The sequence below is a fragment of the Tenrec ecaudatus genome, chromosome 17, assembly GCF_050624435.1.
Source record: "Tenrec ecaudatus isolate mTenEca1 chromosome 17, mTenEca1.hap1, whole genome shotgun sequence".
Taxonomy (NCBI): domain Eukaryota; kingdom Metazoa; phylum Chordata; class Mammalia; order Afrosoricida; family Tenrecidae; genus Tenrec; species Tenrec ecaudatus.
The window spans coordinates 15870973-15896973 of NC_134546.1; the positions used below are offsets into that span (position 1 = coordinate 15870973).

Sequence of the window (26001 nt, forward strand, 5' to 3'; positions counted from 1 at the left end):
TGGTTTCCAAGGCGACCTGCTTGCAGAGAGGTCAGCTCAGAAGTTTAGAGCATCTATTTTGTAGGGATCCAAAGAGGCCATCTTGATGGATTTTCTCTGAGCTTACAGCATGATCCCAGGGATGTATTGGGAAGATGTTTGATGAAAACCAGGAACTACCTTCGTGAGAAAAAGGCTGGGAAAAGATTCGACACAGAAAGATGTGCCAAGGAATGTTTCCCATCACAGCGGTGCACCTGCCCTTCTTCCAGGATAGCCAGGGCTGGCCTAGGAGCATTTCACTGGGCATCCTTACCCCGTCCACCCTACAGACCTGATCTGGCCCCTTCAGACTTCTTTTTGTTCCCAAACCTCCAGGAATATTTCAAAGCACCGCACTTTGAGCCCCTCGAGGATGCTCAAACTGCCTTGTTGGCATGGTATAAATCAACGAGAGCACACTATCCTTCTGGACAGGGTCAGAGATGGAAATGTCGCCTTCAAGGTCATGTAGAAGGCCGCGACGAGAAGGGCCGCGCCACTTCATAGCATCTGTGTTTTCTTTGTGCATATGATACTCCACAAAGGGGGGGGGGGAAGAAATATTTAAAAGATATAAAGTTAACATTTTAAACAAGGAGAGAGAGAAGGGTCACAGCTTAAAAACCCTCCAGACCCGTCACCAATCAGACCCAAACACTGGCCTGAGTGACTGGAAAAGGTGGGAAGGAAAAGGGAAACTGATTTGGGTACTTTCATGGCATCCGAGTTAGTTTCAAATAAAAGGGGAAAAGGGCGAGACCTAGAGGGAGGATCTGTAGGAAAACAATAGATTCGTATGTTGTGTAACAAAGAGTTCTATGGTTTGTTTTTCTTTTTCCTTCCCTTCCCTACGTATGAGTCCACCAAAAACCACTTTTTATTCCAGAAAGACGTATACAATAGTGACTTCATTTTCAATTCAGACTCTGTAGAACTGGCTGCCTCTACAGTGATGCCCGTTGTGAACACTGGACACGCTTACTGTTTTCAAGTGTGGAGTGGAATTCAATTGAGCGAGGGGATTTTTTTAAGCACTGTATTAATAAATTGGAGATTAAATTGCTTCCTGATCCGTGGGGGGTAACACCCAAAGTCCTAAAGACATGGGTTAGCCGAGTGTGTGACCCACGCTGCCACACTGTCTGTAAAAGCGGGAATTCCCAAGCTCACTCCTCTGCTCTCTGCCATCCGCTATAAAGAGTGTTTGTGTCCCTTTCACGAGAGGGGAGCCTGAGCCCACCCCCGAAGGGACCGCCATACTTTTGCCAAGAAAAGCCTTTCACAAAGCAGGCAAGCCTCGATTTTGTACATAGGGAAATGAGATACCTCGGACATGATTGTTTTAACATTAAGCCAACTTGGGGTGGGGGGGAGTTTGTCCATTGCCATTTAGTTGGCTTTTGGGGGGTTCTTCATGGATTTCGAGTGTATTGTATCATCTCCTTTATCTTTGAAGTCTGTTCAAAAGTTAGCAGTAAGGAATCATTAACCTTGGTCAGTTTCTTTTTTGTTTTGTTTTTAAGTACATGATTAAGCACAAGACCGGTGGTGGTGTAGAGGAATTCAAGAATGTATGAGTTTCAGTCCTGGCCCAACATAGTAGCAGCAGCAGCAGCAGGAGGAGGAAGAGTAATAGTAACAAAAACAATAGTGATGACTACTATTGCTGGAGCGCTGATGACGTGTCAGGCATTCTCATAAGTGTTTCCTTCAAGTAGGCTATCCGATGATGATTAACTGCCAATCGTATCTGTCTGCTTCTGTCAGAAAGGCAAAATCCTATTTAATAGCTCATTCAAGTACACACAATAGTAGATGATGGGTTTGGGATCTGAACCCAAATCCATTGGTACCCCAAATCTGTCTCTAGCATCCAGTGCTTAAGAATAATGCCTACTCCCATTCGTTGACGACTTCTCAAGTTCCAGGCCCCCCGTTTGGGGCTCTACCTGTGTTGTCTTGTTTAGTGTTCCCAACACAACTACCTGATACAGCAGGGACTGTTCCTAACTCACTTTTACAGATGAGGAAAGGGAGACATGAGGAGGTTACAGAACTTGCCCAAGGTGACGCTGCTCAAGAGTGAGTTGGCCCAGGCAATTGTATTCCAAATTCTTAGCTATTTTGAGATGAAGGGATAATTGGCCCCTGGAGAAGACCAGGTTGAGACCATCACATTTCCAGAATCACCCAATCCGAGGGGTAGATTCCTGACCCTATAGTCAACCTGGTCTTTGTCCCTTAATAAATCACTTACCTTTTCTCAACCCCAGTGTTGAGAAGTAATTACACATCCTAATAGTAATTTTCTGTATTCTCCTCGGTGGGTAAGTCAAAAAGTATGGCTACAACAAATCATAGCTATCTTTATTAAACAAAATGTTAAACTATTTCTTCTGGACCCATCTTTCCACCTCCCATAGTCACCAGCTGGGGAACACCTGTGTGCCACCTGCTTCAATTCAGACAGGCTCATTACCCTTCAGTTCGGGTGGCTAATAACCCAGGAAGCCCCCAAATTCACCCCGTGCCATTGAGAACCACCTCCTACCATTGAGAACCCTTTGGCACAAATGGGAGACACAGCCCCAGACGCATCCTCACCTTCCCCCTGCACCGCATTGCATCCTCCCAGCTGGTTTAAGTTAAGATTGGAAAAGATGCAATTGTACTGGATTGAATCACAGCACTTGGCTGACATGATTTGGCCTCTCATACTCTCCTTAGGCTTATCAGCTATTCGCAGACACTTTCTAGCCTCCCTGGAGGTAATCGTGAGTATTGCTTGGGGTAAATGTTAACTGTCAGAAGCGGTAAACCTGAGCCACACTCGGGATTACACTGCAGAGAAGTCCCTTAGACCAGATAAATAACAGCAACAGTGACTTAGAATTACTCGCAGAATTGTGTATTAAAGTTTATCATACCTGGAATGTCTACTAGAGAGATTTAAATGAGTAATATCATAAGAATTACAGGCCTACAATATAAAACAACGAATTTTATGCAAAACAATGTACCGCTTTGGGTACAAACTTACGGATATGACTTTAGGGAGGCTCGAGAACCGTGCAGCGTGTGTTTATTAGGACAGACCTGTAGGGCTGTCTTTGCGGTAGTTTCACTAGATTTCTCTGCATGGAGCCCAGAGCTGAGTGCTAGGGTTGGTTCTTAAAAAAAATTAGGTCCCAAGCCAGGAATTTACATGAGTGGAAATTTCACCTAGATGTTTTGATGGAATTTGAGGACTAGGGCAGAGTTGACCCAAGATCTCAATTTTCTTTTGTTTATTTTGTTTTTCTTGAGCTGTTTTGAAATCCTTGGTTATGGGTGATAAAATGATTTCTCAGAAGATGTTGAATGGTCAAATGCCTGTGGCAGTTCATATAAAACTTTTTTTTTTTTAAATAAGGCTTTGTGTCCTTATTTATGAAGTTGCCCCATCTGGATTCATTGTGTTTCTTCAAACATGGCCTTCAGGGACACCAGTGCTCGTGGGTTGCCACTGTCTGAGGTGGCCCGTGAGGGAAGAGTGCCCAATGCCAGCATATTGGGTGGTAGATAGTCACCAGAGCCGCAGCAGGAGAAATGCTTTCTGGGGTCTAGGTCCAGGCAAGCCCTGTCCTAGGACGTTGCCTTGCCCAACGCTGGATGACCAATGGAAGTGAAAGAGCCCCAACGACTGATTTGACCATAGGCAAAGGGTGTCCTTTGTCTTAAGTCAGAATGATAGCAAAGGGAAGATGGAGCCCAGGCCCCCAGAGTGAGGTGTGGGAAGACCATGTGTATGCTCTTCCTGCTACATCAGGATGAACGCCAAGACTGCCACAGCACTATGTTGAGGTGAGATTGACAGCTGGGTAAGCCAAAGAGAGAGGAAATAAGGCAAAAGCTGGCTTTGGGTCTGAACCCAAATCCATTGGTACCCCCAAATCTGTCTCTAGCATCCAGTGTTTAAGAATAAAACCTACTCCCATCGTTGAAGACTTCTCAAGTTCCAGGCCCCCCATTTGGGGCCTCTACTTGTGTTGGCTCGTTTAGTGTTCCCAGCGCAACTACCTGATACAGCAGGGACTGTTACTAACTCACTTGTACAGATCAGGAAAGGGAGACATGAGGAGGTTACAGGACTTGCCCAAGGTAACACTGCTTAGGAGTGAGTTGGCCCAAGAAATTGTATTCCAAATTCTAAGCTATTTTGAGATGAAGGGATAATTGGCCCCTGGAGAAGACCAGGTTAAGACGTCACATGTTTCCAGAACCCCAATTTGAGGAGTAGGTTCCTGGCCCTATAGTTAACCTAGCGTTTGCCAGGTTAAAGGAACAAATTGGTTCTTAGGGTGGACTCCAGAGGAAGCTGAAAACAAAGCTGGCAATCACAATATGAAAATACCATTAAACATACAGCGTGGGAGGCAATGTTAAAGAGGGGGTGGAAAATGTAATGGTTAGAGTTGTCTGATTTGGGGAGTTGATCTCATGGCTTCCAAGTATCCAGCAGACAAAGACAGCAATAAACCCCTGCCATCACATCTATGCTGGCTTATAGCAATACTATACACAACTCCACTGCCAGAGTCTATCCTGAGGTAGCAACCTTATAGAACAGAGTAGAACCATGTCTTCTGGCTTCCAGGACTAAAACTCATTTAGCAGGCTGCTGTGTCTTTTTACCATGGGAAGTTTGAACCATCGACCTTGTGGTTAACAGTCCAGCACTTAACCCACTGGTCCACCCAAACGGACTGTAGGCATGCCAATTTCAGTAAATCAATGTCTTGTCATCTATCCATCAAAATTACAATTTTCTTAAACGTGTTGTTCATTTTGTTTCACCATGCTTCTCTGGGAGGACCACCTAATTTCTCTCTGGAGTGGGTAAATATGAGCCATCTGAGAAACCTTTATCCCATAGACTGAGAAGCCCATCAATCAGTGTGTGCCTTTCTCATTTGCCACCAGACAGCTTGGAACTAAGGCCATGAGCCAATCCTAGCAAGGAATTCAGCTCCTCGTAACTTGAATTTTATGTGCTATTCTCACTCCTTGCTTTGTCTTGCCTTGATTTTCCCTAAAATCCCTTTCCTCCCCTTTTCGAATCTATTGCATCTGTTTATCTGGTTGAATCGATTAAGCTGGAACAAAGAGGTCTACATAGGTAAAGACATCGATGAGCGGGCATTTCCCAACGGCTGAAGGGGGCTTTCTTCTTTTTCAGACTTTAAACCTTATGATTATATCACCATTAAATACTATTGTGGTTGCCCCTTTCATAAATGGAGACAAGGTTTCCTTCAGCCTTCTGAATCCTCACACATTCCAAATTAAGGAAGGCCCAAATCAAGACACTGCCCTAGGTGGATACATTCACTGAGTGACTTTGGCTGGTTTCGCATGCTTGGTTGAAATTTCAGAATCAGTGGTCCCTAGTGTACCAGCAAGACTCTTCCAATGTGTGTCTTTTAGTCACGTTAGTAGGTAAGTTGAAACAGGCAAAGTTCCATCACCTGGGAACTGCCCTTTGTCTACAATAGGTAGCGTCCTTTGCCATCGACTCTGTGTGGTCCCAAGACCCTCCACTCAACCCTCTAAGACTTGCATCTGGGAAGAAGAGTGCATTTCCCACTGAAATAAGACTCAAGAATTCCTCCTGCCAAATGAGACACATGGAGCGGCATTCAGAGCTCCACATCCCCTCCCCCACCCCCACCCCCGCCAAATCTTTCCAGACGTTTAACAAAACTCAGTAATCTCACAGTGCAGCTCCTCTGAGGAGTTGGCTGGCTCCGTCGGAAATGTCTAGTTTAAAATAGTTTCTCACTTTTCGTTCACTTCAAGCTCCTCTTGTTCCAGCTAAAGAGATCTCTCTGTGTCTACTTCCTCATCTTGCTCATGCCATGCCCTGCCTGGACCCTCGCCTTGCCCTAACCCCCTCCTCTCCCCTCAGCACTCACCCTGTCCTCTGTGTGCCCATCTTCTCCAGCCCAGACTCAGGACCGCCTCCTGGCTGCCCCCTCCCTCTGGCACCTACGACACATGCCCAGTTCCTGCTGTGAATCTTTTCAAGTGAAAACTCCGTTTCCACAACTCTGTGTTCAACCCCTTCATATTAGAGCTGAGAGTTAGAGGCTCCGCAATATTTTAAAAGAATGAATGACTTCTTTCAAGGCTTTGAGTACACCCTGAGGTACCTAGCACAGTGCGGACTCATTAAATGTGAGACACTGAAAAGATCTCCAGTTACCCTCCTCATACACACACTCGCCATCCAACCTAACAGCCTTGAACCTTCATCTCTTGGGAGCTAACACACACACACACACACACACACACACACAAATGTTCTGTGTTAGAAAATAAGTTTCACCTTATCTGTGTTGACTCCTCCTCCTTGTAGATTCTGAAGAAGTCGTGCATTGAAATCCTAGCAGCGGAGCCATCCACCATCTGTGCGGGGGGTAAGTACAAACTGAAGCCCCCTTGCTCTTGTCATAGTCGTGCTACCGTGGAATTTCCATCATGTGTGCGGAATTTGCCCGGCGGGGTAGAAACAGGGGTAGAAGTTGCTACCGAAATTTACGTCTAGGAAAAAAAATGAAAGATGAACACATTGGTTATCAAGTTTTAAGAGATCTGTCCAAATCCTCGCCTTTTATGAGAGCTGATTACAAGGGAACTGCAGAGATCCTGGATCCCACACATCACCACCCCTGACACCCTACCTCTGGGGACAATGTCCCTGTTCGTCCTCATAGCAGACCTACAGACACCGGATCATGATGACCTCGGTGATCATGGACCACCTCTGAAGTGTGATATTTAATTTTTAAATTAATCCTGGCCGGTTTCCACAATGGATCTTGTGATCTTAAGCTTTTCAATAAACCAGTCGTCACAAAATGAGTGGGCAGTGGACAACCCTAGTCATCCAAGTCATCAAAACCGATCAAACGCAATTCCATCAAGTCGATTCCGATTCACAGCGACCCTGGGGTAAGAATAGAACTTCCCCTTTGGGCTTCTGAACCTGTAAGGCTTTATGAGAGTCAAGAGCCTGATCTTTCTTTGTGGAGCAAGTGGTGGGTTTAAACCGCCGACCTTAAAGTTAGAAGGTCAGTGTGTGACCCACGATGCCATCAGGACTCCTGTGTCTTGAGAAAAATAACCTTATCAGGTTGCTATTAATAACGGCAGTCTCCACTTATACAAAGAATTGGCTGGCTTTCATCGAAATATTTTCTCTGACTGATCAAAATTTGGGTCTTTCTCTTATTTGGTCTTCCAGCAGCATGCCTAAATGTTCAACAATGCTAGTTAATCTTCTAGAGTAATTCTTGGAACTTTGCCCAACACGGTTCTTCCATTTAAAAAGCACTAAGCTCTTATGGAACTGAGTGGGAACTACAGTGATGGACAGGTAAGGGAGATGCACGAAGGATAAGCACTGTCCTTGACTTGTCCTCCAGGGACTTACAACTTTTCCTCTAGCGCAGTGGTTCTCAACCTTCCTCACGCCGCGACCCTTTAAGACAGTACCTCATGTGGTGGTGATCCCCAACCATAAAATTATTTCCGTTGCTACTTCATAGCTGTCATTTTGCTACTGTTATGAATCGAGTGACCCCCTGTGAAAGGGCTATTCGCCCCCCCACAGGTTGAAAACCACTTCTCTAGTGAATATACTACTGGTTCTACCCTCTAGTCCCTTTCTAGTGTGCCCATGTATCAAGTGCCAGTTGTTACGTGAACAAAAAATCTGCCACACGCCTCTATAAGGCAGTAAGCATTGAAGGAAGAATGTTCCAGCATTGCCAAACACGGCACATCTCAATGTCATATGACATACTTCATTGTGAAAAAGGAAGGAATTCCTTGAGGGTTTCATTCCAGTTTCTGGGCTAAATTTAGGACAATTGAAAGAACTCTCAAGTCGCTAGACGTGCTGAAATGTCTGCGCCAACTGACAAGCGTTAAATCAGCAAACAAAAAGGACCTGAGGAAATAAAGGCTTGGTGACTTCAAAAATATCTGCTCATTTCCCCAAACAATGCAATGTTTGCGGATGACTTCGTGAACCTTAAATGGAATACTACCGTGCAACACAGCTGGCAGGGTCAAATGTGGTTGCCACAGAGGTGGGCTTGCTTTATGAAAAAGAAAGAAAAAAAATGACCACTTTTGCACAGGTAACAGAGCATATGGCCCCATACACCCAGCACCAGGGTCCCCTGGGCAGTGACAAGCCTCAGGCAGGCTCATTAGGTTCAAGATCAGCCCTGCTGTGGGTTTCAGGTGCTTCTGTGGAGGCCAGGAGTGGAGCCCTGTGGACACAGCATCAAGTTGGGAAACTTTCCCGGGCCCCTGGGCTCCAACATCAATCAGAACACTTGTGAGGACAGCACAGAGCCAGGCGGTGTTTCATCCCCTTGTACGTAGGGTCACTAAGAGCTGCAACCCACTGGGCAGCACCCGCGGACAACAACAATGGAAGCCAGCCCTGGATTAAACAAAGAAACAGAGAAAGAAAGCTCTTTCGCCTCCTCCATCCCAACTGGAAGATTAAAGCATGCTGACGGCGGAGCAGCGTTCCTGAGATGAAATCGAGGCTTCCCAAAGAATGTCCTTACATGGATGTCGTTGACGGTCTCTGCTGACTGGTCTCTGGAGGAGGCGTGGCTTTCGAGAAGCATCGGTGCCCATTACATGGTCCATGGCTCCGAACTGGCTTCTGTGGTTGGGCGCCATTGAGTTCACAGTGTCCTACTGTGACCTCCTAGTGGCCTCGCGTGACAGAGAAGAACGGCTTGAAAGGGTTTTCTGGGCTGTCATCCGGAGGGAAACCAGAAGCACATCACCTGGTCTCTCTCCCATGGCGTGGCTGGGTGAGTTCATCCCACCCACTGAGTAGTGAACAGCCGAGGCCTAACTGCTGTACCCCCAGGGCAAACCCCTCTGTGCCCTCCAGTAGGCTGTTGCGGGACCCAGTGATTTTCGTGAGGGTGCGTTGAAAGCCTAAGCTGTCCTCTATGGCAGGGTGGCATTATTCTCATTGGCCGCATTTTAATGAGGGCTGAGGGCCATGTGCTACTCATGGCTGTGATCGCATCCTCTCCACATGAGAAACACTTGCTGCCGGTTTCTCCTCCAGGGCGCGGGGGTGGGGCGGAGATTTGGAAAGAACATTGATAGAGTTCAGAGCGTCTGCCAAACGATCGATTGACGCCATGTGGGTTAGGAGAAAGGTAAAGGAGGAAATGAGGAATTGTTCGCATCGCTAAAGTATACTGGCAGGCATGAGCCCTAGGCAGATGGATGAAGTCATTAGAAGTAGCTTTCTTCAAAAATCGTTCCTCTTACTCTCTCCGAGTTACGCCCCTCCTTATCCCCAGAGCAGCCCTGCACTTGACAGTCCGTGTTAACAACTGCAGCCCCCAAGACGGTGACCTCAGCTGGCCCTCAGCTCCAGCTCGGCCTTCGCAGGGCCTCTGAGAGCAAGCTGAGTGTTGGGAGAGGCGGCAAGCCAAAGCAGCTGGGCGGGCAGCAAGCATGGGCTCCAATACAGGCATTGTTTACAGGTGGGAATGCAGATCCCAAGGTGAGATTTCACAGAGTGAATGCAGGGTTGACCCGGGGTTGAAATAACTGCTTTCACGTGCACACAGGCTTACGGAATCCTGACACAGTAACGGTTCTTCTGTGGATCGTGGGGTGTGGAAACCAGGTCAATCAAGCCACCAAGAACGTCACCTCCAGGAAGCAAAGTTAACACATAGATGGCCCAGATCAACAGCCCTATCACTCGATGTGTAGATCCCAATGCCAAGTCCCACATCTTAAGAATGGCATTGACCTTGGCACCGCCGTAGGCAACATTACGATAGATTCAGATATCTCTTTCTCATTCCTTTATGTTTTCTATTTCTTTTATTCTTTCTCTCCCCTTTTCACTCTCTTTTCTCCCTCCTCTTTTCCCTCCCTTCTTGCTTCTTCCCTCCTTCCATCCCTCCCTTTTTTCATTCCTTCCTACTTCCCTGCTTTTCTCCCTTCTTTTTTCGTGAGTGCCTACTATGTCCCAAGCACAAAAGAATGCCTAGGGCTTGCTGCCAATGCGCCGTGAAAGTCCCCGTGTGTTCTCGGAGGGCGTCATCTATTCAGATAAAGTAGGAAAGCATGGGTTAAGTGCAATAACAGAGTCCCACTCAAAGGACAGCAGCAGCAGCAGCACTAATGGGCTCATATGGAATTAGGAAGTCTGATGTAACCAGTTTAGAAGAAGGAAAACAAAAACATTAAGAGCATCTTCAAATATCTCAAGGATTCCCATGAACGTTGATTAGGTTTATTATGCATAGCTTCAGGAGGGTCTCCGGGGAGGGCTTGGGGGAGAACTGGGAAGGCCAGTTTGCACTTAACACATGCAACATGTACAACTAAAACTTTCCAGCAATGAAGTGGGTCTGAACTCTCCACCTCTGGCATTATGTGTGCTGTAGTGAAAGAGCCATCTGCAACCATCTGCTTTCCAGAGAAGTCATCCTTTGGGGCTCCTTTACAACCATAACATACTAACGACTCAGTTCAATTATTTTGGCAGGAGACAGAAAAGTACACCTGGAAGTATTTTGCATTTTAGTAGGTGGTCTTAATGGGGAGAGGGAAGTGGGTTAGAACATCTGAACCACCCCAATCAAGGAATGTCTGTCAGTATGGTGGACGGAACTGTTTGGGGAAAGAGAGCCTGCCAAGAAGCTCTCCACTGAAAACAAGAGACTCCAAGCTGGCACCCTACAGGCCTTCTCTGGTCTGCACGTGTTCTTATTGATCCATGCGGGGATTTTCTTTTGTCACTACTTAAATTTATTGCTAATAGGTGCACCTAAAAACTCTTATCACAAAAATTCAGATCTGACAACGAAAATCATGCACTCTTTCCGGTTCACCACAGTCCCCACTGCTCCCTGTTGTCGCGCCCAGAAACAGGCCTAGCCCTTGGTTGCATTTAGCACCATGCGGTGCATTGTTCTGGCAGGTCCTGTCCTAACACATGTAGGTGGCCGCGGGCTCATCCGTGTGAGCGTTTCTAGGCTTCTCTTCTGATACAGGCAACTTGGAAAGTTCTTCAGAAATTCCAACTCACTGCCATTGAGTTCATTCCCACTCCTAGAGGCCCTACCGGACAGGGGAGAACTGCCCCTGTGGGTGTCTGAGACTGTAACTCTCTACAGTGGCTTCGAACTGCTGACCTTGTGGTTAGCAGCCCAACACATAACCCACGATGCCACTCAGGCTCGACCAGCTCAAACGCTATTGCTACTGCTTGCTGATCCACCGGGATGCAGATCTTCGTGAAGACCCTCACAGGGAAGACCGTCCCTCTTGAGGTCAAACCCTCGCACACGATAGCGAATGTGAAGGCCAAGATCCAGGACAAGGAGGGCATTCCTCCTGATCCGCAGCGGCTGATCTTTGCTGGCAAGCAGGAAGATGGATGCACCTTGTCCAGCTACAGCATTCAGAAGGAGTCTACTCTTCATCTTGTGCTGAGGCTTCGGGGTGGTGCTAAGAAGGAAAGAAGTCTCACACCGCTCCCAAGAAGAATAAGCGTAAGAGAAAGAAGGTTAAGCGAGCCATCTTAAAATACTGTAAGGTGGGTGAAAATGGCAAAATAAGCCGCCTTCCGCACACGTGTCTTTCGGATGAGTGCGGTGCTGGGGTTTTCATGGCCAGGCCCTTTGACAGACAGGATGCGGCCAGTGCTGTCTGTCCTACAGCTTCCACAGCCCAGGAGACAGGTGTACTGGTTAATAAAGGACACGAACATTCCAAATGAAACAAACACTATTGCTACTACGGCTCCCGCTCACACCTGCCTGGGTTTCCTCCGGACAAGCCGTGACCAGTGAGTGACCGCGGACTGGCTTTGTCCGCTAATCCTCTGGTCTTTGTCTCCTTCGGGTGCTTGAAAAAGCAAGTCCAATCCAAACAGCGCCTTCTGAGGGCCTCTGCTGGGCCAGGGAACTCCAAGTCAGAGGAGTCAGCCCGGCGGTTATGGCAGCTGCGTTTTTGGGATTCCGGGGAACTAGTCTTGGTAGACAGTCCTCCAAAGACAAGGGGCGATCGTGAGGACTTACTATGAAGAAGTATTAAAGAGAAGTGAAAATGTGCATGGGTGAGAAAATGATCAACAGTTTTGCTCGGAACGTGTTTTTGTTGGTCTTGTTTTTTATGACAATGCACCTGCTCCTATTTCAGAGGTAGCCAGAGCTGCCCTGGGAGCCACTGGTTGGGAAGCCTCACCACCTCCGTCCTAGTGCTCTGAGCTCACCCCTTAGGCTTCTTTTTAGTTAAATATGCCTCAACTCCCGTCTCAATATGGTTTCCACAAAGCACACACAACGTCCTTTAGGGAAGGGCTGGAAAGAGGAAACGTGGCCTTCCGAAGTCTACCGCCCTAGATGCAGGATGAGTGGAGGAACAACAGCTTCATTCGCCTCTTAACGATTTTGCTTAATCAAGGATTTAGCATTCAGAGCAATGCTTTCTGACTTACCTTTGAGCCGGTGTGCATTGGCTGAAGAGAATGGACTCTTTGTCCTCCTGCGGTCTGGCCTAGGTTAGCTCCTCTCCGAGACATGCATCTCTTCCCCCAGCACCGCTTTCCTCTGGTGTCACTTGGCCTCGGACTTGAATAGTTCCCAGTGCACTCACGAAGCACTCCAGGAAGGAAGTCATTGAGATCAAGGGTGTGACCTGCCAACTGGTCTGCAGTCGAAGTTCCTTGTGTTCCAGAAGTGGAAGGAAGTTCTAATGAGCCCCCTACATTGTCATTTCAGAAGCAGTGGCATTATCCCCGCTGAGAGGGGTTGTCCCACTGTGATAAAACGGGGTGCGTCAGCACAAGTCGAAGGCAGTCCTAGGAACAGTTGAGCAGCCCCAAGTGACCAAGGAACAGTTTCATTTCTTTCTTTCTTTTTCTTTTTTTTTTCAATGCATTCATGGCTGGCCATTAATCACCTCTTGTGGATGGGTATTTTTATTCGCTGCCCTGCCTTTCTTTCCTTCCATATGAATTTCTCTTTGGAGACGGAAAGGACGCTCATACATTTCTGGTGGGAATATAAAATGACACACCCACTTTGAGAAACAGCTTGGACAGTTTGTCACAAAGTTGAACATACATCTGCATTACACATAAAGGCATTTACCTCAAAGAAAAGGAAATGTCTGTCCGAAAAAAGACTGGCATTACAGCTTTATTATACACGACCCCAAACTGTAAACATCTCATATGTTCAACAGGTGAATGGATAAACAAGTTGTGGAAGTGTGCAATGGAGTGATAATTAGCAAGGAAGAGGCGGTGCTATGGCTACATCTCAAAATGTTGACGAATGAATCTCAAAATTATGGACAAAATGCTTAGTAAAAGAGGCCAGAACCTGCCCCAAAATGATATACTACTGAATCCATTTGCATAAAATTGGATGAAAGGAAAATTAATCCATTTTGCCCTTTCTATACCAGCATATGTCACTTACCCATTTATTCAATGACTTTGTCTTGGGATGGACTAAGCCCAGGGTTAGGCACCACCAGGCATCCAGAAGAGATTCACCAGATGCTCTGCCCTTTGTTGGGACCGATTCAATGGCATCTACCAACAACCACAGCCGCATTGAGAAGCATGCATTATAAGTGAGAACAAAAGTAACTAAATAGTCACACCCACTCCTTGCCATTCAGTGGAAGGCAACTCACAATGACCTTGCAGGTGAGAGTGGAACGGCCTCCTCCACTTTCCAAGGCTGTCATCTTTACGGAAGTAGACGGCCACATCCTCCTCCCACAGAGTGGCTGGGGGGTCCGAACCACTGACCTGTGACTGACAGCCAACCACTTCATCGCTGTGCCACCACGGCTTTTTCAGATACATCATTGTGGACGTAGGAGGGGGCTTCCAAAAGTTCGTGAGAAAACGGAACTAAAAGATGATGGGATTTTTCCATGAACTTTTTGAAGCCCCTTCAGGATGAGAGCCAAGTCCATTTTCAGGGGAAACGACTCTGTGCACTCTCCCCAGACCCTTCGTCTAGAGCTCGGGCCCAACATGGGGATTACGTAGCAGCATGCAGCGCTACCTGCTCTGGGAGGCAGGCTTAGGACCCTGCAAACTAACGAAGGTCAATCGGTGTATCCTAGCTGTAGTGGGTTCTAGTTCTCACCTCTTGGCAGACCCACAAGACGAGACTCGGTTACATAACTTGCATATGTAATGAGCTGACCTTCCTTCCGGTCAGGCTGGCCGCTCAGAGGGTTGGGCTCTTCTGGAAACCAAATGCGGGCCCTGACACAAAGGCCACAGAGTGGGAGCCCTTGCCTCTGCCCTGGGGTACTTCCCATAGCTTCATGCTCTCGGTTTTTGTCCTTGGTTTAGGGGATGACATTGCTTGTTTTCTACTATTGCCACATTATAGAATCCTGCTGTCTTTCTGCTTAAGTGCCTGAGGTGGGGCCAGCCAGAAATGAGTGCGGCCTCTTTCACAGAAGACTCGGCAGCTGCACTGGTAATGCTAGAACGTGGTCTTAGAGTAGAAATGCCCTAGGGCAGTGGTCCTCCACCTTCCTAAAGCCGAGACCCTTTAATACAGTGCCTCATGTTATGGTGACCACACCCCAGCCATAACATTATTTTCGATGCTACTTCATCATTGTCATTTTGCTGCTGTTATGAATTGGGCGACCCCTGTGAAATAGTCATTCGACCCCCAAAGGGGTTGGGGCCCACAGGTTGAGAACCAATGCTCTATAGTATTTCCAAGGCAGTGAGACTTGGAAGGAGGCTGCGTTTATCTTTCTCTCATGGAGTGGCTGGTGGATTTGAACAGCTGATCTTTTGGTTCGCAGCCCAGCGCTTAACACACAGTGCCATTGAGTCTCCTCATGTGGGGACTGCATACATCTACAAATCCTTAGTCATCGTGCACCCTCTCATCCTGCAAGGCCAGTTATGCATCTTAACTTTCATGAACATAGATCTAAACAAAAGCACATAATCACTTGGGTCGGAGTCCCATTGGTGTTGTTCAGTAATTTTATGACCTTGGGCAAGTCATCTAAGATGGCAGAGTCTCAACTTCCTCACTCTTCAGGCCCCTGAAGATTCTGTTGTGACTTGCACTTGTGGGTCACCCATAGTACCTCTTGAGTATCCCAAGTAGGTGTCAGTGTCTTGCTTCTCTCGAGATCGATTAGACTCTCTTAGAAAATGAGAAACCCAAAGCCAAACCCCAACTCACTGCTATGGAGCCAGTGCCAACTCCTCACTACCCTCCCTCCCCCACCCCTGGGGTTTCTGAGACGGTAACTGTTTTCTGGAGTAGAAAACCCCGTCTTTCTCCCACGGAGTGGCTGGTGGTTTCAAACTGCCAACCATGCGGATGGCAGCCCAGCAGGTAATCACTACACCACCAGGGCTCCACTAACCCTACCTAAGAGGAAGAAACAAATAATTTTGTAAAAGACATCACAATACCCATCTCTAAATGACCCATCCGTCACAGGACAGTGGGTATCCATTTCAGCAGAAAGATTTCTTCACATCACTAAGGTCAGTTTCCTCGTGTGCACCTCTCGGTGCTGTGCTGAGGGTGGTGTGGTCAGCGCTTCCACCGCTAAGCAGCCCAGGCTTGGTGCACAGTGAGAGCGCGATTCACGCTCTTGGTTTTTGTTTTTTATTTTCTGGTTGGTATTTTCGTCTCAGCCAACATAGCCTCTTCACTTCCTGGGAACAAAGGTGATGTACGCTCAAGAAATATTTTCAACTTTGTGAGAATCCCACATGCTGGTCCTCAAACCCGTCCTTTCCTCAGTAAGTCTCTTGGATTGCAATTTGCGGCTGCAAAGCCACTCTCACGGACAGAGCATTTCACCCCCATGGCCTTGGGGTCTGATTTCCTTTCATGGACCACACGGCATTGCCCCAACCCTCAGCTTTGCTTAGCTGACGACAAGAAAAGAAGATAGAGCATTGATTCTTGGTACCACCAAGCTTAAGCAAATACCATTAAATATGCAGCCAATTAACTACTGGACTCTTTTCCTTGATAGGACTGTTAAAAAAAATCGTTTTCACATTATTAGGGTTTTGTTCATAGGTACTCATTTGTTACTTGTGTAATTAATTATTAAGTACATACTCATGTTTATTCAGTGTGCATTATGCCAGGGTGAGCCTGGGGGCGTGGTCGGCTGCTCACTGAACTGCTAACCACAAGGTCACTGGTTCTAAGTCCCCAGCCCCTCCGAGGGAGAAAGCTGAGGCTGTTTGCTCCCATGAAGACTTTCAGCCTTGAAAACCCACAGAGACCATTATGGTCTCTCTCTAGGGCAGTGGTTCTCATCCTTCCTCATGCCGTAACCCTTTAATACAGTTCCTCATGCTGTGGTGACACCCCCCCCCCAACCATAATATTATTTTCCTTGCTACTTCATCACTGTCATTTTGCTGCTGTTATGAATTGGGCGACCCCTGTGAAAGGGTGGTTCGACCCCCAAAGGGGTTGCGGGCAGGGTCACTATGTGTCTGAACGGACTGGCTGGCAGTGAGTTTGTTAAGGCAATGTGAACCGAATGTGCAGGCTCAGGCCAGGGAGCTGGATTTTCTCTTCTACTCAGAGTAGAGACCAATGGCCAATTCAAGCAGGGGTTGTCCTGCCTAACACCCACGCACCAAGAGAAAGACTGGTGTTGCCCTGCCTAACACCCCTGACCCCACGCACCAAGAGAAAGACTCTGATTGGCTTCCCAAGCGGGGTCCTATGGCTGTGCACTCCGCACCGGCAGGGGGTCCATCATAGTACCACAATCCTTAGCTTCAAAGACCTTTTATTCTAATTGGATGAAAAAAAAAAGGAAACCCAGCCCAATTCTTAAGGACATGCTACCTTGTTGACCCTAGGGTGGAGCTTTACAAGAATTTTAGGTACACCCAGTTCTGAAGCAATCCTTTCAGGGGAGTCCAGGATGTCAGGAAGATAAAAGAGAGAGACAAGAGAGTGTCCAGGATGTCAGACAAATAAGAGAGAGCCCTGTCCCTCTGACCACCGTGGCTGCAGAGGTTCCCATTACTGAAGTGCCTTAGCTTCTGGGAAGAGTAAAATCTGCACGGGCAGAGAGAGGGAAGAAAGGTATTCCAGATGGCGGGAATTCAAAGCAAGAAATACTATGCTTGCCTGGCGAGAACGTTGTGGTCAATAAAAGTGGTTGCTTCTAGTTTCTTAAACTAATGTTTGCGCATTTGAAGTCTGGTGAAATCGTGGGAGGCCGTGAATCAAGGCCGCCGGGAACGGGAAGACTTCTCATTTGGAGTCAAATAATGTGACTTGTCATTCTGACCTTCTTTTCAGAATCATTCCAAGTCGTCGTGAGAGGAAACGGCTTTCGGCATGCCCGCAACGTGGACAGGGTGCTCTGCAGCTTCAAGATCAACGACTCGGTCACACTCAGTAAGTCTAGCTGAGATGCGGGGTGGGTTGCAGACCGGGACATTCCCAGCCTTCTGGTGCAGCAAGGCACCCACGGAGACTGTGCAGGAAAGGGTCTTCCCTTCTGAGAAGTCTTTCTTCAAGGAAAGGCACCGCTAGTGCAACAGAGCCTTCGTTCCCATGGGAAAAACCTGCCCCTTTGGGCAGACACAACCCCCATGGGTGCCCAACTTGGTGAGCAGAACCCAGCTGCATTTGAGCCCTGGCTGAAGTTCCCTAACTCTGTTGTAACAGAAATATCCCAGATAGGTGCCTTTAACAAACAGAAATGTTTATTTTCTCCCAGTTCAGGAGGCCAAATGCCTGAATTCAAAGTGTAGCTCTAGGGTTGGTGCTTCTTCATCTATTTTATCTTCCAGTAGCCAGTGATGCTTGGAGTTCCAGATTCATCTGCCTCCGACATCACATTCTGTCTGGTCTCTGTGTCTGTTCTGGGCATTGGATAACTCAGAAGGGATTTCATTTAGGCCCTACCTATGCTGGTGTTACTTTGTAACAAAAGGGAAACCCGTGTTTCCAACCAAGGTCCTATTTCCGAGGGAATCCCAGGGTTAGGATTTGAACACATACACTGGAGAGATTCAAGAGAGTTCATAACGGAGCCTCGCAGACACCCCCACCCCCACCCCACCCCAGCCACAGTGGCAGTGGCCATGAGCATCTGCAATCAGTCTTTCTCCCTCCGTGGAGAGCTGGCTCGTGGGAGCATCTGAAGCGTGGCACTTCTTGACCACATCGTGGGGACTCTCAAGGATAAGAGTGAACGTAAATGGTCTGAACTTATGAATTCTGGGGCCGGGGGGGGGGGGGGCATGGTGGAAGCCAAATGATTAGGGTTGGCCAGGCAGTTTTTGTTTTATTTTTAAATCTGGCTGATTCCTGCTTGAAGAAGTCAAGAAATACTTGATCCCTTCTGTGAAGTGCAAGGCTACGGGAGAAGCTGAGTGTGTGTCATGCGGACAATGAATGGTCATCACACGGGCACCCTCAGACGGCGTCTGCGGCAAACAGGTCCTGAATCTCAAGAAAGCTATGCTTCTTATAGCTGCCCAGGAGAGATGGGCAGACTGACCCTGGAGGGACAGAGGCTAGCAAGCCCAGTCTCTGCTTGCGCCTGGCATCCTTCCACCAGGCAACGATGGAGCCAGTATTTTTTATGGAAACAGTATCAGGACAGTCGTAAGAAGCTGATGTTATTTTTTCTCCTCGTGTGCTTTCTAAACGCTTCCCATCCTTGTGACATGACAGTCCTGAGAGGCAGAACGAGCAAGGAGGCCAGGCCATGTGTCGATTAAGCACTTACCCCACCCTGCCCTTCACAAGTGACATGGAGCCTGGTGCCTGGACGACCTGATGTAGGAGATCGCCTCTTGTTTTCACGGAAGAGGAATCGGGCGTGTGCCTTGAAACATATTCCAACCCACTTGAATATTTAAGCAGACACAGGCAGCAGCTTCTTCGTAAACATCTGGGATTTCTGGCCTTGGACGCGCTCCACACATTGGAAACGTGCCGCGAGTGGTCTTAATGTTTGGAAATGTGCTCATATCAACCCGAAGTCCAGCCTGTTCTTTCTGTCGCCTGCCCAAGGCTTTTATTTTCAACCATTTCTGGGTGTTGAAATACTCAGCAGCCAGCCGAAAGGCTGGAGGTTCACATCTACCCGGAAGGTGCTTCCGAGGAAAGGACTGGCAAACTACATGCTAAAAAGCCCCCCCAAACTCTCCCCCCGCCTCCCCCCCCCCCCCGCTGGAGCTCAGTTCTATGGTGACAAAGCTCAGGTTGATTCTGACTCTCCATGCACCCCTTGAAATGGGGCTTAACTCCTCCCACAGAACCCTCCCTTTGTTCCCTCCCTCCCCCCACCCACTCCATTGTGAACCCGTTGGCGTTTGCTTTAGTTCACTCTCTGTCCTTGACATCCCAAATCTCAGAGCAGAAACTCCTTAGGGTTTAACCCAAAAGATGCTCTTCAGTTCTCCAGAGGTGAACACTGGCCAGATAAGCCGATCATTAAGAACAGCCCCGCAAAAGACCAGTGAGAGCTGAGTGGGGGCGGTGAGTGGGGGGGGGGGACATGGTCTCTTATTTTCCAGTGCTTAAAAGGTTGCTCCATGATGCTGCATCAAAATGAGATGAAATGAAGATTTATGATGGGTTTGAAGAGTGACATTTGGAAAGCATATTTTTCCATAAAAACATTTTTCTTAGGAAATGAGCCCGTTCTCTTTCTCTCCCCTCTCTTTCTTCCCTTCTCTATACTTGCAAGCTCAAACTTAGAATGTCCCCATCTCACACAGATTCACATCGAAAGAGAAGCTGTTGGGATAGATATTTGGCTTAAATCACAAACCCAGCCGTGCTCCCTCCCAGTGCCCTCAGTCTGGAGACCAGAAAGCCAGTGAATAGGTCACATTATACACAGCTAGTAGCATTCCTGAATCCAGCTAGATAACCATTAGAAATGGTCTAAGTAAAGGGGAAATACTAGCCATTTGAAGAAAACACATGGCTTTATTTATTAATGCACCTATTCATTTCCGCTCCGCAACTAATATGCACAGGAAATGATACAGGATAGACAAGATAAATGTTAAAATGCAGCACGCTCTTATTATTTTTATCAACTTTAAGACTCTAACAGTTGATTCCTCCATTAAGAGAAATCAAATTTAAATCCCTTTGCTTTTTCCACTTCCCTTTCCCATCACTAGATTCCAAGTATTAAATTGCCACCTGTTTTCATTTTCCTATTATACATTCCCCCTTCAAGCTGTTCCTTTCTGATCTGAATGCTGCAGTATATGTTGTAGCAAAAGGAGAAGATGCATGCTATTATTAGTACCAGGAAAAAGACTACTTAAAGGGCCCGTCATAGGATGAAGCGAAGAGCTGACGGTTTTCTACTCATTGTCATCGAGTCGATGCAGACTGACAGTGACCCTGTCTCACCAAGTCGACCTGCCCTGTGGGTCTCTGAGTCTGTGAATCCGTGCATGAGCATAAAGTCTCTGCTTTCTCCCGCAGTGCAGCTGGTAGCTTCAAACTACTGACCTTGTGGTTAACCACCAACTCTTAACTGCACCATCAGCCTCAGGGTTGGCAACAGTTAATACACTTTAAAAAAAGACATATGAATGAAAATTTGTCAAATATAAGAGAACATATTGAAAAATTAGATATACTAGTAGGAAATATGGGTATAATTTTCCAAGTCTTTGAATGAATTAAGAAAAACTAAAGATATAGAGTGGTGTAGAGAAAGGTTTTCCAAGTCTTTCATAGAGTGTATTAGTAAAAATTAAAGATACAGAGGGTCTATACACATGTATATTCATACACACATGCCCGTGGACTGCCTGGTGGGATTGAACTGCTAACCTTGTGGGTAGTAGTTCAGCAGTAATCCATGAAGCCAGTGGGTTCATCCTGACCCACGGTCACCCTCTGTAGGATTTCCAGGACTCTCAATCTTCACAGGAGCAAATAGCCTCAACAATAACTGGTGGGTCTGAACTCCTGACCTTGTGCTTAGCATTTCAACACTTACCTGACAGTCCCACCAGGGTGGGGGGAAATCAGGACAACCCTTTCACCACCATTACTTGACATGGACCTAAAGGTTGCGGCAGGACTGTCCACCATCGCTTTCTGTGATGGTGGAAGGGTTCTGTCGTGATGACCAATATGGTAGCCACTGGTCACGTGTGGCTGGAGGACACGTGAAACCTGGCTAGTGTCATTGAGAAAATGGATTTTGACTGTTCCCTAATTTTAATTCATATGTATTTTAAATAGTAACAGGCCACTAGTGGCTGCTATGCTGGACATTGAAATAAAGCAAGAAACCGAATGAGAGCTAGTCATAGAGGAAAGGGAGCGCCAACTGCCACCGCCTTAACTTGTGTCTTCCTGGAAAACCAACGAGAGCCAACGCTGGATGAAGACTGGTGAACTGGATGATTTCCAAATAACGACCTCACTTGCATAACCATCCCAGGGCCAATTAGCACACATCATGGGGAAAAGACAGTAACAACAAATAAGAACTGATTTAACCAAGTTTTTGAAGAAAAGTTGTCAACTGCCATGAAGGATAGAAAGACCCTCGAGTAAATGGAAACAGTGTGCACTTGTAGGTAGTAGTACCAGGTCTGAAGCCAGACCACCTGGGAGGAAATCCGGGCTCTGACAGGTCTGTGTGCTCATGGGTGACGGATTTCACACTTCTGTGGCTCAGAGCCCCTATCTGTAAACTTGGGAGGACAGGTGTCACTCTACCAGGAGTTGTTGTGAGGTTTGAAGGGACAGGCCTTTGAAGATGGTCCGGCACACAGGTAGCAGACCACCAGTGTTTGCTGCTAGTATTAATTCACTTGTATCACTCTTATTATGAAATAGAATGGCCTGGTAAAGACATCAGCTGTCTTCAAATTATTGCTTACATTTGATATAATCCCCATGAAAATTCCAGCGGGAGGTTTTAAGTTAACAAAATGATCCTAAGGTTCATATGGAAGAATAAACATACAAGAATAGCCAAGAAAAATGTGGAGCCTTGCCCTAGCCGATTCTAAAATGTATTTTTTTAAGGTGTATTTTTTAAAGGGGGAGTTTTACAGTAATTGAAACACTGTATGTATGACCAGTGCCACCCTAGGCAAGCTGAATGTTGAAACCTAAAAAGAAAATCCATAAACGGAGCCAAACATTTATGTGACTGTGGGGTATAAGAAAGTGGGGTAAGGGGTTGGCGGCGGGGAAGAGAACTGATCCTTCAGAAATGGTGCTGAGACAACTGGCTAACCACTTGGAAAAACAATTAAGCTAGATTTTTATCTCACACCTTACACCTAAACAAATTCCAGATGAACTAAAAATTTAAATGTATCATGAAGCTCTAAAATTTCTAGGAAGAAACAAAAATAAATGCTTACACAGCCCTCCAGTGGGAAGGACGTTGTGAAGCACTCCACTAAAAGGAGGTACCACAAGGAAAATTTTGAGAGATTAAGCACGTTTTTTAAATATCTCTGTTGCGGTGAGGGGGTGGGAGGATTAAAAGGGTAAGGGAAGATTGGCAAAATGATTTCAAGAAATATAGCAAGAAAGGGATCCGTGATCTCGGTCTAGATATCTAAAAGTCCAGAGACATTGAACTTCTCAGTGAGTAAAAGATGGGAAACATGAGTTTATAAGAAAAATAATGGTCAATCAGCAAATGGGAACATGTTCAATGTAACCAAATGAATGTAAATCAATCCACCGATGATCATTGCTGCTGAACCAAATTGGCAGAGATGAACAGGATACAACGCTTAGTATTGGCAATGATGGAGCAACAAGTGGGGCCACTTATCGCTGGTGAAAAACCACTGTCATCTATCGGAAGGAAACTCAAAGTGAATCAGCCACTTTTACACAGCTTGACCCAGAATCTCTATCTCAGTGCCTTCCAGGGAAATGCCTGGGGATGTTTGCAAAGACTTAGCTACAGGGATGTAGCAAAAAACAAATAAACAATAGCTCTGTAGGAAGGGAAAGAATGAAGGGTAAGACAAAAATGTGTAACAATGGGGAGTGTGTTATATCAATTTTTCCTCACTCCTGAACTAGAATGTGACTCATTTCTTTGACGTCATATCACAGCAGAGTAGTTACCGATGTGAAGATGTTAATAATATAGAATGATGCATTGAAAAACAAGTTCTAGAGCAGCATACAATAAGTTACCTCGATGCTCTTTCTGTGTGGTGTGCGCACATGCCTCTGCAGAGAGAAAGAGCTGTGAAGGATGTCCATCGAAGGTTGACAGTAATTACCTCTGAGAGGTCTCTATTCGTTTTCTTCTATCTCTGGTTTTCTAAGTTCCTACCACCAACCTGTGTCCCTGATGTAAGGACAATCGTAAAAACACAACTGCAATGAAAAATTTTAATTTCAAAATGACTGCGAATGATTTAGGCCTTGCGCACACATCTTCAGGTTCGGGTTTGGCTGGTTTGCCAGTGAACGGGCTGCACTCACGCCTGGCCAAGGAAATGTCGTAGAAATCTTCACACAATCTTTATTTGTTCTGGCTGTCCTTTTTCCTGCTTTGGTATTCAGCGTCTTGTGCCAAGGAAAGATCCGCTTTCATTGGAAGTCCATTTGCAGGGAGACTGGGATGCTGAAAAAGAGACACTGAGGTGGAAGCTGGGGCAAGGACCCATTTTTATGTACCCTGTCTAAGAAATGGACATTCCATAAATGCGGTAGTGGAAGATGGGCTAGCCTATCCTGGTGTTTCAAGGAGCCACATCCGGAGAACCAGCTGGCTCCTCTGAGGACGTTTTGTCCAACAGCATGGGTCATGAAAGTCGTTCTAAGAGGAAGCTTCCCAGGCCAGGCAAAGAGAGACGGTGCTTCTTCAAGTGTAGATGGTCCAGCATGCTTGTTTTAAAATAATCTGCCCGGTTACCTGGGAACTCGATCTTTGGTTATATCTTGGCCTTGTCTTGCTCCCTGAGAGATCATTAAAACCCACCTAAGGAGCCCTGGTGGCGCAGCGGGTTACATCTCGCCCTGCAAACAACAAGGTCGATGGTTCAAACCCACCAGAAAGATGAAGCTCTTGGCTCCCGTTCAGATGTATGGCCTTGGGAACCCACCTGGACAGCTCTACTCTGCCTTTCGGGGTGGCTATGGGTCAGAATTGCCGTGATGACAGTGAGTTTTTGAGAGGGAGCTGTGTCAGCACTTGGTGACGTGGGCTCTGAACAGAATAGTTGGGAGAAAGCCGTTATCCCGTAAAGATGAAGTCTCAGAAACCCGTCCTACCTGTCCTACAGGGTTGCTAGGCGTTGGTTGCTCCAATGCTAGGAACTATACTGCAGGCATTTCAAATACCAGCAGGGTCACCAGCAGGTTTCAGCAGAGCTTCCAGACCACGACAGACTAGGAAGAAAGGCTGATGGTCTACTTCCAAGTGTTAGCAAGCTTAAAACCGTGTGGATCACAGCAGAAATCTGTCTGAAGTCGTGCCGGGAGATGCGAGGTTGGAAGGCACTCAAAACACACAGGCACAGCACAGCAGCTCCCCAAGCAAGCTCTCAGGGGTCTCCCTCCCACCTCTCCTCCGAGCTGCGGGGTAAGTTTGGAGGGCCATGCTTCTACAGAAGGCTTTAGCCATTTTGGTAGGTCTTATCCTTCATTCTCAATTCCAAGGGGGAAATTCTTCCAGACCTACTACGCACAGCTCCAAGCCTGTGGGTCAGGACACACATACCTTGTGTATGAATCCTGAGTTGCCCTCCGCCTAGTAAAACCAAAGCTTTAAAACATATATTTACTTTCAGCAAATTACAGCTGTCTTAAGTGCAGCACGGATTCTGACCTCAGGATTACAAAACTCTCAAAGGCTGATGCTTTGCCTAGAAGGTAATTTGTAACTTTTATAAATGTCAAGAGTAGAGAGATTTTTGGGGAGCGGATTTATTTTTGAGAAGAGAAATACTTTCCAAGGGCCCAAAGGGCCATTACTTAGCTTTCATTTTCCTGCAATGCCTAAAATTGCCCTGACAGAGACGGACACCAGATACCAAAATATTACTGATCCAAATGATGTAAAAATACTCTATATTCAAATATATTGTTAAAATTTTTTAAACATAACTCCCAAAGCATTAACCAGTGGGAGGATGACAAAGAATTTTAATTACTTTTTTTGGTAATTCATAAAGATGAAATTAAATATGGGTGGAAGATCATTTGCATCCTGTTCTAAGGGCTGGCGTGCCCAGAGCTGTGGAGGCCAGCGCTCCCTGTGGGACTGAGCGCTGTGTCAGCCCAGCAAGAGAAGCGGACCCAGCAGTACTGCTAGAGAACATCCTGGTCCTCCACCGAGAGCAGACTCATGACCTCTCACCTTGACTTGCTCTCCTTCTGGGGCCATGATCTCATCTGGAATCTAGAGCTGCGTGCTCACACGCTGACCAAATGAACCATTTCATTTCCTTCCAAGACTGCCCTCACCTCGAAGGGCTGGCTTGGGTCAGTTCATCTCCTCTCAGACCCCCAGCAGGAGGGCACGTCTCATTTCTACAGCATGTCATCTCTGTCGCTATGAAACACTATCATTCGCATCTCATTAAATGTACAGCCTTTCAAATGAGTATTTTTCTGGCTGGTGCAAACAGTGAACGTGCTCAAGATGGACTGCTCCAGCCTACCCAGAGCCCCTTCGAAGCAAAGAAAGCCACCTATGGAAAACCTGATGGGCCACAGTGCTTGCCTCAAGATGCCCGGAGCTCACACTAACGCGATAAGAACCCCGAGTTATGGCAATGTGTACAAGTCTTGCCCAAGGTTACGTAGCCCACAGGAGGTTGGCCCAAGCTCTTAATGTGCTCGCTGCTCTTTCCCTACTCCAGCCTGGTCCAAAGAACAGGAAGCAAAA

The 26001-nt window shown here is 46.9% G+C and overlaps 1 protein-coding gene and 1 pseudogene across 3 annotated transcripts in view; both read left to right on the forward strand.

Annotated features, from left to right (window-relative positions):
* ANTXR1 (ANTXR cell adhesion molecule 1) overlaps positions 1-26001 on the forward strand; it is a 258758-nt gene that overhangs the window by 83167 nt on the left and 149590 nt on the right. For all 3 annotated transcript variants that reach the window (XM_075535944.1, XM_075535946.1, XM_075535945.1), the window contains exons 9-10: positions 6419-6479; positions 17427-17525. In XM_075535944.1, coding sequence (XP_075392059.1) covers positions 6419-6479; positions 17427-17525 — 160 coding nt within the window. The remainder of the gene's footprint in view (positions 1-6418; positions 6480-17426; positions 17526-26001) is intronic.
* Positions 11355-11826, forward strand: LOC142430965 (ubiquitin-ribosomal protein eS31 fusion protein-like; annotated as a pseudogene).